Source organism: Galendromus occidentalis, unplaced genomic scaffold, assembly GCF_000255335.2.
Source record: "Galendromus occidentalis unplaced genomic scaffold, Mocc_1.1 scf7180000077102, whole genome shotgun sequence".
In the NCBI taxonomy this organism is placed as follows: Eukaryota; Metazoa; Arthropoda; class Arachnida; order Mesostigmata; family Phytoseiidae; genus Galendromus; species Galendromus occidentalis.
The window spans coordinates 1-13,382 of record NW_003805090.1 but is presented as its reverse complement, the minus strand read 5'-3'; the positions used below and the strand labels follow the sequence as shown (position 1 = coordinate 13,382).

Sequence of the window (13,382 nt, the reverse complement as noted above, 5' to 3'; positions counted from 1 at the left end):
CGCGTACAGCTCCCGATGGAAGTTTTCCGCTGTTCCGAGCTTCTCCTGAACGCACAGGATACGCTAGAGACAGGCCCTGCGGTCCATATACAATATTGAGAATTGAGATTTCATTCACTATGGGAGGAGATCCTCTTCATCGGGAAGAGCACAATTTATCAATAGAGAGAACATCATTCGTCAATTACCCGATCCCGGGAATCCTCGCTCGAAGACCGGACCCAGACATCGCGGATGCTCTTTGCCCAATAACGACCTCAACAGGGTAGATGTTCCCGTGTCTGGCGTGCGTTTGTGGAGCGAATGTAAATCTTCGGCCAAGTCTGAAAGGTGAACGGAGATCGAACAGACAGACAGCTTATTTGTCGGGGTCGGACCCGGACACGGACGACTATGCACTCGGCCTTACCGAAGGCCTCTTTTATGGCTAATAGCGGCGTATCGGACGTCTTTCAGACGTCCCCTCGGCGAGACTGCGTAGCCCTTTCGGCTGTGAGTCTGCGCCAGCCATCCGCGACCTCCCTGCCTATTCGCTTGACTTTCCGAGAGAACTGCCGTCTGCAAGTGCCGGTAATCGCCTTCAAAGGTCCGACACGTTCCGGACCTGAAAGACGGGGATGGTCGAGAGAGGGAGGGGCTGCAAATTGTTCGATATAAATGAAGCGAAGTCTGCGAAATGCTCTATCGTTCTCCACTGTTGCCGCCCCCAGAGGGAATCTGCGTCGGAAGGTCCATCGACTAGGTGCAAGACTGAATAGACTGCCGCTTTTCAACCGCCGCCGCGGCGCCGTTCCCGCATCCTCTTTTCCGGCTTCCTGGAACTGGAGCTGAGTAATTCTGTGGCCTACGACGACGTTGGCGGCGACTATCGCGATATTGGCTCCTTGGTCAGAGAAGCAAACATCGCGCTCTAAGTCCATACGTCACCGTGGGGATGCGGGCGAATTGCAGCCGGAGTATCTTTGTCGTGGATAATGCGCAGCAACCGAACACCTAGAGCCTGACGGGAACTACAGCTGGACGGCTCAGACACATTGCAAAGACGGGATCTAGCGAGAGATAGCTCGGGAGACGCGGGGAGCTGCAGCGAAGGAGATGCGACAGGCCGACAGCAATACTCGAGTGTGTTTATGTGTGTTTGTCCTCTATTTCCATGCATTTACACTTAGCTGTGCCGGGAAAGTTTGTTTGCAATTCTATTACGAACTTAGGCACGGAAACATGGTTTGTGTATTCTGGCACTGCGCCCGCCTGCCGCGTTCTGGACTTTCGTTTCGTTCGTCGAGGCTAAGATTTCAAGGAATTATCCGACGACCGTAACGTTCACTGAAAGATATCCCCACGTTTGGCCGAGTAGGAGAGGCACTTCCGCAAAATGCTACGGGAACTAATTATTCGACCTCAAAAGCTCATTCTCGGAACCTCTTCAACATTCCCCATAACACTCCCACGAACGCTGATCGGAGGATATCAACAATCCGTGAGACTCAGGAAAGTTCGAAAAACGTTCCCGCTGATTTCTCGAAGGCTCACTCAAACTGAAGGGCCCGACAAGACGAGGCTTCCCAACTCTTCGACGCCTTATCGCGACGCACAAACCTCCAGGCGATCCCTCGGCACGCTCCGGTGCGTCTCCTGTCCTCTCCCCCCCCCCATTCCGTCGAAATCGTAGGCAGCTATGTAGAATGATTGTGCGTCGTCTCTCGCGTGGAACATATGTCAATCTTTCGGAAGAAAATGCTCTCCCAGCGGCTTACTGTCTAGATGGTGGTTCCCCTCTGGTCCGTCTCGGAAGGCCGAAATCTATTTCCGCATATCGATTTGTCCAGAGCAACACTGGAAGGGAAGATTGCTTCCGAGAAAAGGCGAGAGTTCTCGCTAGGAAGTATCGAACCTCGCACAGCTCTCGCTCCTTGTTGTACGGCGGTAGATATCTTTACCCAGCTCGATTTCTCTCCCATCCTGACTTGGCTGAGGCCGGAATTTAACGTAAACTGCCACTGTTTGCTAAGCAAGTGAAACCCTCGGCATCATATGTTTTCCGGTGCACCGACTTCGTGCTCTGCGGATCTGCGGTATCTTCCCTTCCACCGGGAGAGGAGAAGGAAAGGAAATGAGGAAAAAAAAAATGACCATCCCTTTCAATGAGGGGCGACGCGCCCCTCCAGATCCCATGCGTCGATCGCCCCGGCGCGGCAGAGCAATCCACAATAATTGCGTCAAGGCGCTGACCCCGAAGGTCGCAAGTTGTCGAGAGACAACAAAGTTCGTTTGCAGAGCCATTATCGATGTCAAAACGATTAGGGCTGGTGGGTCTTCCGGGGTCATACGCTGAGAACTTTCGTCACAAATCGTTCGGAAGGATGTGTTGAAGGGAATCGATCGTGAAGCTCACTCCGCGGACTGATCCGGAATCGCCTCCTGCGATCCATGTTAAGGGGGAAGAACGACTAGAATCCTCATAGCTCCACCTCCTTGGAATGTTCAATCGCTGTTTCCGTGCTAGACGCGGGAACTGCGGGGATTTTGATGCGAAATTAGTTCCCCTGATTTGAATAGACGCACGCACAAGGCGCGAAAAACCGTGTCCCGTAAATCAATACTCTCAGCCGAAATCTTACCGTGGAGACTTTTCTCTTCTCTTTCCTTTCAAAACCAACCTCAGGAATTAGATTGATAGCATTGGATGCGTATGAGCCTGGTGCGTTTTTCCCTGACTCCGATTCCTGTTCCTTTGTTCGGGCGAGTTGATTAGACGATGGTGCAGTTCAACTGACGATACTCCCGCACAGTAGGAGCTTCCAGCTTGTCTCTCTGGAAACCTGCTCGCTCGATTGCCCGAGATGAGTTTGAAAGGAATTTGGAAGATGGAAGGCGAATGCTCTCTAAGCTGTAAAAAAAATCCCGAATTGGTAGTGCTAAAGCACTACCGAAGGTAGGGCGTGAAAACGTCCAAACTCATACAACACACACTAGGCAAACTATCGAATAAAGGTGCTCATGAATGTGTAAACTCGCGAAGAAAAAATCATATTTATGAGGTTTCTGTGAGCACGAAAAGTTCCTCGAACTCAAGGCTGCACCCATCGACCTTGAACCATTGACGAAGTCTTTCAGCGTCGGCGTCACCTGCCGCCTCACGGATGATCGTGTTTGTCGTTGTCGACAATTGCCTCGTCCCGTTGTAATCTCGTACTTGAAGGTTTTGTAAGATAACTGCCTCGCCTTCTTTCCCATCTAATTTGCCGACAAACTCTGACCAGAGTCCAAGATTCACCATTTTCATACTATCGTCGAGAACCGTCACCGTTTGCTTTACACGATTGATCCCATCCCGACAATTGAATGTTTGGGGTGGTCTCACGTCGAATACAACCACGAGGATATCGACCGTCGTGTTCACGGGCTTTGTGAGCAGCTCCATCAGAACCGTCGTTTGCGCCTGAATCTTTGGAAGATCGTTTCCCGTGATTGGTATGACTTTACTTAGCTTAAAATAGAGTATATTTCTTGAATCCCTCATTTTCTATTAGCGTATGAAAATTTTCGTTCCACAAGCCATAATTTCTTCTGACTAATGTTATGTTGAATACCTTCGTAAGCTGGAGTTCGCATTCATGGTCAGTCGCTCGGTATTGGGGATTCACAGCTTTGACCTTGTATGCATTTATCTTGTAGCATTGTCCAACCGTGATCATATCAAAAATCTCCTCCGCAGAATCCCCTGACGCGATCACATTTATCTCACCGCTTGTGTCGCTCATCACGAAATTGAAGATTTTTCCACTGCCATCCCCCTTGGACCAATGTTTCACTGGCGTCTTGGATTTGACGCGCCCTTCGACCTGGCCGCATCCCTTACCTAGTCGGATTTCGTGGAGCAGTTTTGATTTCTTCTCCGGGGGAACATGGATTCCAGCGGAACCTGCGGACGTGCTCGGTTCGCCACGATCATTCTCCGCCCGATCCGCTGTTGATAAATACATAAAATGATGGTAAAAACCATAAGCTACGTGGTCATCATCACTCCCCGGAATCCGCAATCTTGCGAATTGGACTCGCCTTGTCTCTTTCTCGGGGCGGCCGTATGTCTCGAACTCGGCTTTGACATTGGGGGATGCTTTCGGTTTACACCGTGACTTTTCGCTCAAAGATTGCTTTTCGTTGTTTGAGACTCGAAAACAATTTGCTGGGGTTCTGGATTCTTTATATACCTTCTGGCGCCACGGATATATATTTCACGTAGAAATGATCACACCTCGGCCAATATATGTTCATGGTCTCTCTTTAGTCTTCCATATGTCTTCCTCGTGTTTTTTTCATTCTATTTCGGTCCCATGTGTTTAATGTTTCCTGAATTCCCGCTGTGTGGTTGTCTCTCTGTGTGTGCGGTCGATTTTTGCTCTGTCATCGTTCGTATCCCGTATCAATCCCGTACGCGCTTCTCGTTTACTGGGGTATATATTGTATCTTGTTGAATACGGGACGATGATACGGGAAGTAGGATACGCATGCTCTGCATGATATCGGAAGGTGTTTAGCAAATGTCAGATCGAGGCATGTCCCTCTCAGAGTGGTCTTTTTTGCCTTCAAACCGTGGTGTGTTTCATGGAATACCTCCAATTTTTTCCGGTTATATATATAATCGACAATATTTTATGGAGAGCTAATTTATGACAATATATCGGCCGGATAGTTTATTCCGCGGCATAGGCCACAACGACTTCCATATCAGTCAGTGTCTTTGTCAGCCTGTGCGGCCCCTCGAAACTGACTAAATCTTCCGCCGACCGACATATGTAGCAGTGACCGCAGTATCCAATGAGGGATCTCATATATTTCTCAAAGTTGGTGACACTGACGCTGCGTCGCCGTCTCCCTTCCCGGGAGACTATGATTATCGTCAGGTTCCTGGTAATCGAATCTGCGTCGTCGTGACCTTCCGTGATATGTTGCACAGTTTTCGCGCCTCCACTCTGCTCGTGTGTGACTACGACAGGAACGCTGGTGATAGATATGATCGTGCTGTGCCTTTGAATCGCTTCAGCTTTTTCCATTGCGGACCATGTCTGCTCTCTGTCACTCCAAAGATGCAGGATCACTGGCGTCCCGTACGGCTTCTGCGCGATATGGTCTGGTCTTCGACGGGTTCGCAAATACAATGGAGCTTCTTGATTCATTCTTGATGTTCGGTCACGGTCGTTGGGGATATCCGCGCTCCTTGGACTCTCAGCTACGCCGAGGACAAACTCATGTGAATCCATGGAAGGTATCATCGTGTGTTGAACGGTCGATTCGGTTGCCGATGTTTTCCGATCCTTTGACTGATGTGTCACCAACTTTGTTGTTGCTGTCAATTCAATCGCGGTGTATGGATACGAGTCGTATTTATATGCTGGTTGTTTCTAAGCTGGGACTACACAATCGACGCCTTTCACTAATCCCTTCGCCTGTTTTCTCACCGATTCGGGATGGAGAAATACCTCCCGAAATACCTCATGAAATACCTCCTGCTAAATATTCTTCAATTCTGGGCAGCTGCCGCTCGAGCGGATGAACACGGACCGCGGTCGGAGAGGGCGATTCGAACGCGGGAAACGCGGGGAAGAATGGAAATTGACTCAGAGTTTCCGCGAGAGGTTCCGCGGAACCCTCACGGGGCTCCCCGACGAGTCTCACGGAATCCTATGGGTTCCACGAGACCGAAAAATACGCCTGTGAGAACCACTGGCGTATTGCATCGCTACGAACGAAAACCCGTCGCGATCTCCGAATGATTTGGACAGGGAACTCACTCAAATCAACCTTGTCGTAATGACATGGATACTGTATTACGTGTGGTGATCTCATTGGATATTTATTCTTGACTCATAGTTATATATGACTCTGAGAGCGCTCTGACGTACACGACGCCAATTTGGATCACCTTCCAATGGAATAATTATGCCATGTTTCACATGTATGTAACGATGGAATCGATGATTGTGTGGAATGGGAATCGTCACCGTGAAATATATGTTGAATGAATCGATTGTTAGCAATCTGGATGATCCGTCGTGGTTCCAATCGACGCAGTCCCTTGAATAGATGGCGAGGATTCTTTTTATGGGATTATTGTTCCTTGTTCCCCACTCTAGAAGGTCACGGCACAACTGAACAGCGTGGACTCGCCGGCTGGGATCACGCATCACGATTTGGTGATGACAACTCATATTCAATCAGGAATCTTTTTATGATCCGTCCGTTTTGAGAGAATCACAAGCGAATGTCACCAATTAGTGTCTCGTTATCGTTATTCTCGATGATTATATATCTGGTGCTCTACGGTGACCTCATTTATGGCGTGTGAGGTACGACTGTCCAATAAAAATAATTCCCAGACAATGTCTATGGTCACGCTTATGTATTCGGTTTTTTGTGTATGCTGGCTCGGTCCTGATTCGTGGTGTCCGTCACCATCGCCTTGTTTTTCGCCTAGTGCCGCCGTTGCGAAATGTGCCGTGGCGCATTGCTCTGGTCTCGATTCCCCAGTGCAGCTCACCGGAATCAATAATTTTTCGTCCGCAAACCGAACTTTGACTTTTCGCTTGTGACGTTCCCTACTTGCATTTTTCGGCCTCATTAGGACGGTCTCAAAATCGAAGTGAATCGGTATGCGAGCGTAGACACCATCACGGTCCCACCATTCGGGCACCTCACGAAACTGAAGAATCGTGATGTGCCCGAATCTGTGACCGGTGTTTCACAGGCGTCTTGGCTTTGACGCGTCCCTCGACATGGCCGCATCCCTTACCTAGTCGGATCACGTGGGGAAATTTGATTTCTTTTTCGGGGGGACAAGGATTTCAGCGTATTTCTCGGACGTGCTCGGCTCGCCGCGATCATTCTCCGGCCGATCCGCTGTCGATAAAAACATAAATTGATGGAAAAACCATCAGCTACATGGTCATTATCACTCCCCGGAATCCGGAATCTTGTGAATTGGACTCGCCTTGTTTCATTCTCGGGGTAAACGTTTGTCGTTGGCCTCGACATCGGGGGGCGCTTTCGGTTTACTCTGCGGAAGTCGTCACCGTGTCTTTGGTCGCATCCCTTACCTAGTCGGATTTCGCGGAGAAGTTTCGATTTATTCTCCGGGGGGACATGGATTTCAGTGTATTTCTCGGACGTGCCCTGTTCGTCGCGATCATTCTCCGGCCGATCCGCTGTTGATGAATACATAAATTGATGAAGCTACGTGGTCATCATCACACCCTGGAATCCGGAATCTTGTGAATTGGACTCGCCTTGTCTCTTTCTCGGGGTAACCGTATGTCGTTGGCCACGACATCGGGGGGTGCTTTCGGTTTACTCCACGTCTTCACCGTGTCTTTTCGCTTTGTGTTTGCTTTTCGTTGATTGAGACTCGAAAACAATTTGCTGGGGTTCTGGATTCTTTATATACCTTCTGGCGCCATCGATATATCTTTCTCGACAACATGATCATACTTCGGCCAATATATGCTCATGGTCTCTGTTTAGTCTTCCTTATGTCTTTCTGTATGTTTTTTCCATTCTATTTGGGTCCCATGTATTCAAAGCATCCTGAATTCTCGATATGTGTCCGTCTCTCTGAGTGTGTGTTCGATTTTCGTTCTGTCATCGTTCGTATCCCGTGTCAATCCCGTACGCGCTTCCCGTTTACTGGGGTTTATATTGTATCTTGTTGAATACGGGACGATGATACGAGAAGTAGGATACGTATGCTCTGCATGATATCGGAAGATTTCTGGCAAATGTCAGATCGATGCATGTCCCTCCCAGGGTGGTCTTTTCCGCTTCATTATTGATCATTTTCAAACCGTGGTGTGTTTCAAGGAATACCTCCAATTTTTTCCGGTTATCATTGGATGTGTTGAAGTCACCGATAACTAACATGGGCATTTGCCTCCGCGCCGATTGGCGATCATATTCTCCCAATGTCTGTGATAGGAATTCTTCCATCTGATCGTATCCATTTCCCTGATGCATGTACACTGCAGCAAGGATGAATTCGATCTTTCCGTTCAAATGTACGTGAGTGATTGCGATGTCCCCGGTGTGCTCCAAGCTATCATTACTGAACGTCGCGCGTGGTGTTCCGGTGTTCAATGCTGTGCCGACTTTTCTGTATATCGCAACGCCCCCTGATCGTTTTCCACACGTTGATTGTTGATCTAAATGATAACCATCAATGTTGATTGGGGTCGATGATGGATGCATCCACGTTTCAGTGGTGACCAAGAGATCAGCTCGCTGTAAAAGCGGATCCGTCGCGATATCCTCAGCATGAGCATGTAGACTCTGAACGTTCACGTTGACAATGGTCCATGTTTCTACTCCGGGACTCGCTGTTGTGAGGAAATCGTCTATATCGGTAGTAATTGTACGGAGACGGTGTGTGGCCAGCCTTTTGTATTCATTCTGTACTTCTCTTATTGATGGACTGTTCGCGGTTCCCGTATGGTAAAAGGTGAAGTCATCGGCATTATTCGTAATGTATAAACCCTCGAGGCTTGTCACTCTACTAAGTGCAACGTAAACTAGTTGCTGTTGATGATTTTTATGATAATCGTAAACGATCCGATTGAATGTCCCGCCCTGAGATTTATGAATGGTCAAGGCACACGCGGATACAAGCGGGAACTGGAGCCGCCGGCACCGTATTTTCGAGTCGATCTTGATATTTGCGGACCGTGATTCGATGGGTACCCATTGCTCACTAAGATCATTGGGTTTGCTACGTACGTGCGCCTTGTACTTTAGGCGTAGTTTACGTCCGATGTGATCGTTCTCGAAACTCAACCAAAGCCGACGATGGTCTTGGCCGTCTTTGTCTAGTGCGTAATGTTCGACGTGTCTTAGTTGGCCTATCGCCCCGTTCACAAGACCATCCTCAACGTCCACGTTTACCGTCAGCATGTATGGATATCCTTCTGCCAGGGTTATCGTGTATGGTAAATTCCCCGTGTCTCTTGTATCTTTCCTGTGCATTTTCCCTATCGCATTCCTCCTTTCGGCTTCTGTTCTGTAACCAGTGTATATATCTGTCGCGATATGATTATGCGTGGATTCTGTTACCGGTATCGCGGAATCATTATATGATTGGACGTCAGCACTTGTGTGATAAAGTCTCATGACTTCGGTGGATAAATTTGCATCACACCATCGCCGCGTACGGAATCGTGATTGTATTTTGTCGGTTTCGGCTTGTGATAATGCTTCGCCGCACCCAATCTTTGTCAGCAATGTGGAGAACCCGATATCACTCTGACGCACAACTTGCACGAGCGGAAAATAATTTAGAGACTGCCAAAGGATTGCTTTCCCCCCGATCGAACTTTTGGTTGCAGTAAAAACTGGGGCCGCTCTAACTGGTGGGAGTTGCTTGAGGTCGCCGCATGCAAACAAATCTAAACCCCCGAAGTTAGCGTCGAATTCGCCCGTCATTGCCTGCAAGCGAGTGTTCACCCCGTGGAAGACATGCGAACTGCACATGCTTATCTCATCTATAATAATGCATCTGACGTTCCGTAAATGATGGCGATATGTTTGTAGGACGTCGTTTGAAAGTTGGTGAGCTCGATTGGATAGAGCGAGTTTGAATGCTGAATGAACGGTGACGCCATTCAATGCCGTTGCTGCTTTCCCTGTGGTTGCCGTCGATATATATGCGTTATTCATGTTGTTGTGTTCTTGCGCATATCGATTATACGTTTCCATGAGGGCCTTCAGCGTGTACGTTTTACCGCACCCCGCCGGTCCGGTAAGGAAAATTTGGATCGCTTCACTATTGGGATCATGCAGGCGATGAATGACTTCCAGAATCAATTCACGCTGTTCCGCGTTCAGCTTACGCATCCAGACGCAGTAATCATTCTTGCTCAGAACATTTTCGCGCGGTCTAACCGCGCTTATGGAATTCTGTAGATGATGATCATCGAAATCATCGTCATTCGGCTGAAATCCTTGCGTCGTCACGTTGTCCATTCCTTCCGTTTCTTCGGTCGTGGAGATCTCCTCATTCATGGAACATAGAGCTTCTATCTCTTTCAGGAGAGCCTCGATGTCTATGTTAGCTTCGAATTCTTTCCGCCTTTCCATGATGAGCTCCTTATTCCCGTCATAGACCTCGAGGAATTTATCGCGATCGATAACGTCGATGAGCTCATTTCGGAAGGGTATATGCAGCGTTACCATTTCTCGCTTGTAATTCTCTGTGTCACTTACATCATAGTTACGATATCTAATAACTTTTCTCGTAGCACGTTTCCGATAATTAGAGCCATCGACGTCATTTGTCTCCTCGAAGGGATGGTGCTCAAAGCTTTCCTCCTCTTCACTTATCGCTTTTTTCGCCGCTTCGTACCACGCTGCGAATTGCGCGAGTGTGAGTGCTTCCAGAGATGGCGCTCGTTCTTCATACTTTTGGATGATATTCTTCGTCCATATATCTGTGCTGTCGCTCGACAAATTTTGAGCATCCATGACGGATTTGCGTTTGCGTGCCCTGTATCTCTCATGTGGTCGCATCGTCGGGATCGACACGGTCCCACGCGAAGCCCAGCTCATAGGTTGACGCAACAAGTACCAAGCGGCCTCCTGGGCTGTCATTTCCACGCTATTCAGGATCTTCAGGCCGACTTTTGTCATGAGCTGGCACTGATCGAATTCGGGGTTTGTTTCGTGTATTTTCATGAGCTCCCGGTGCAGATGACTGAACCCTCTGTTGGACTTGTTGACGTACTCGACTACGTAACTCGCACAGGAATACGGGTCAAGAATGATTTGTAGGTCCATGTTGGAGTTGAGTGCAGACGCTATCCATGGATGGAATGTGTTGATGAAAATTTGCGACATGTTTCTTTTGAAAAGTATAGTGGGCCTCTTCAAGGATGATCTGATCAATTCGAGATACGTGACGCCATCGCAGTTTATGTCCATCATGAAGGCTTCTATAGTGTCGTATGTTTTACTCTCTAATTTTTTTCGAGCGTCAGCGACTTTGATTTTTAGAGTTTTCCGCCTACCATCATCTCTACTCAAGGGTAGCAGAACTCTGGTGCGATGTATCGGCCAGTATGGGATTTCAAATCGACAACTCTGTTCTCCCCTCTTCGTACATGTGAACGTGTGTGCATGGGTCTGATTCCGTATCATATCTGGGGTTGACAAATCGGACTCATCAACGCTGCACAAATCAGTGATCATTTGCAGCGTGCGCGGCATTTCTTCCGATATATCTTCCTTCGGATCATCATTGAGCCAGAGGAGGATGTGCGCGTGGGGACTCCCGCGGGCCTGAAACTCGATGCGCAGGAAGTAGTCCAGTACACGGTATCGTCCGAAGGGATTGTATGCTTTCTTTGCGCTCAACATAGACATGAGAACGTGTACCAGCTTATCGAAATACATGGCACAGGCAACGGGATCCTCCGCGACTAGAAACGCGCGCTTATATCTATCAAGCTTTTCCAAAATTTCTTCGACTCCGATGTCCTCGCCAAGTGACTTGTATTCATCCGATAGACGGTATAGATTACGTAGAAGATGGGGCCACTTCGTCTCGCTTGCACTGAGCGTGAGGAATGCGGTCGGTTTGCCGAGCTGACGAATCATTGCGAATAGATCTTTCTTACGATATGACCAATATTGCACCGAATTCGGGATCGTTCTTAGGAATGCCTGATTCGTCTCGATCAATCGCTCAACGAATTCGCGATCTTCTATCATACTGCGGGTGATCATCTCGGTCGGTCGCATGCAACGATACATGTTTTGGACACCATCACGGACACGAAGTCGAAGAATTTTCATGGCCATGTAAAGAACATGTTGAGGAATCACTCCACGTCGATCACTCCGACGGATTTCTGACATGCACATGCTGTACGCTGTTGCGCGAATTCTTTCCCCTGTGATCGACCGTATATGCCGTCCGCATCCAAGATATATTGCCGGAAAAGACATCTCCTCGGCAAGGGTGTCGAGAGTCAAACTCTCCGGTCGCCGATGCTGACCCGGAGCTATGTTCAGAGAATGTTCCTCGTTCCACATCATCGTGTGTTGTCGTGAGTGGATCAACTCAGCTTCCGGAACGGTACATGCATCTAGGCGTTCAATCTGATCCTCGCACTGACCGTCATTTCCCGAGCTCGTTGCGGACTCATTGAAGACAGACCAATCAATGGTGATATTGTAATGCTTGTAGAGAGGCTGCTGGACCAAGTATTTCAGCCATTCATGGATTGTAGACTTTTTCACAAACCCACTAATGTATGATGATTTGTGTACGATGTTCTTCTTCAAATTGACGTTGAAAGCATAATCATCGTCGAGAGATCGCGGCAAGCATCGAACCATGGTGTCGACATCCACCGGGACATTGATCACCTGCCCAATTATACCGTATGATCCCTCGTGTCGTAAGCGACGGATTTGCATGTAAGGAATTCGCGGGGAAATCAGCCTCTCAGACACCGGGTCCAGTTTTGGAAGGTTCACCGGCTTCGGAGGATATCTGTACCCATTAACTTTGCTGAGATTTGGGATCTTCCGCCCTCGACTGACCTTATAACAATTGTGGCAGAGTCTGAACGAATGAACATTTTCATCCGGGAAATATGGAATCAGAAAATTTGCAATCACCGAGTCGACGGCCTTCAAATCTCGTTTAAACCAGATGCGATCGCACACATCGCATTTGTGTCCGAACTCATTATCGAGGAACATGTGTCGGAAGTGAATTGTCGCGCGCCCCCATACCTGCTCATACCTGGAACATCGCCTTATCTCCGGCTCCATTTCATGTGAAGCGCCGTGCCTTAGGTCCTCAACAGATCCGGGACTCTCATTCTCCTCATTGCGAGCACGGCTCGTAGCTTGAGAATGAAGCAATGAGGCCTCCCGACGTCGCTTCCGATACAGAGCAGATCGCTCAGCAGCGCTCTTTGGCTTTTTGGCGGGTCCGCAAGCCGAACTTTGGGCTTTTCGCTTGAGACTTCTCCTACTTGCATTTTTCGGCCTCATTAGGACGGTCTCAAAATCGAGGTTCCTAGATCGGTTTGCGAGTGCAGACACCGCGATGATCCAGAAAAAAGCCCACAGAATAACGAAGCCCTCGAATGTTTAGCTGAGGATGTTTCATCAGACATTTCCCTCCCGGAATACGATATCGAACTTTCATAGAAATCCAATAAAGGAAAATGATACCCGATCTGCAAAACGAGCGAGCATACTTCCAAAATTAACCCCGCGCCTTTCATTTGGATTCTCGGATCACCGCCCACCTTGAATGGCGTCATGGGTGAGTCTACTTCACCATACCTCAAATCGCTCAGCAAAGAACATGGATCGAAAAGATA

At 48.5% G+C, this 13,382-nt stretch overlaps 2 protein-coding genes across 2 annotated transcripts; both read right to left on the bottom strand.

Annotated features, from left to right (window-relative positions):
• Nucleotides 1-3,034: 3,034 nt before the first annotated feature.
• On the bottom strand, nucleotides 3,035-5,057 carry LOC100903548 (replication protein A 70 kDa DNA-binding subunit-like). The gene is made up of 3 exons (XM_003740939.1): nucleotides 4,940-5,057; nucleotides 3,594-3,862; nucleotides 3,035-3,490 (listed from the first exon to the last, which is right to left on the bottom strand). The coding sequence occupies exons 1-3, from the start codon at nucleotides 5,055-5,057 to the stop codon at nucleotides 3,035-3,037; spliced, it is 843 nt and encodes a 280-aa protein (XP_003740987.1).
• Nucleotides 5,058-7,680: 2,623 nt separating this feature from the next.
• On the bottom strand, nucleotides 7,681-12,750 carry LOC100903404 (uncharacterized). The gene is made up of 2 exons (XM_029110788.1): nucleotides 10,388-12,750; nucleotides 7,681-10,345 (listed from the first exon to the last, which is right to left on the bottom strand). Exons 1-2 carry the CDS (start codon nucleotides 12,748-12,750, stop codon nucleotides 7,681-7,683), a joined length of 5,028 nt encoding a protein of 1,675 aa, XP_028966621.1.
• Between the last annotated feature and the right edge of the window lie 632 nt (nucleotides 12,751-13,382).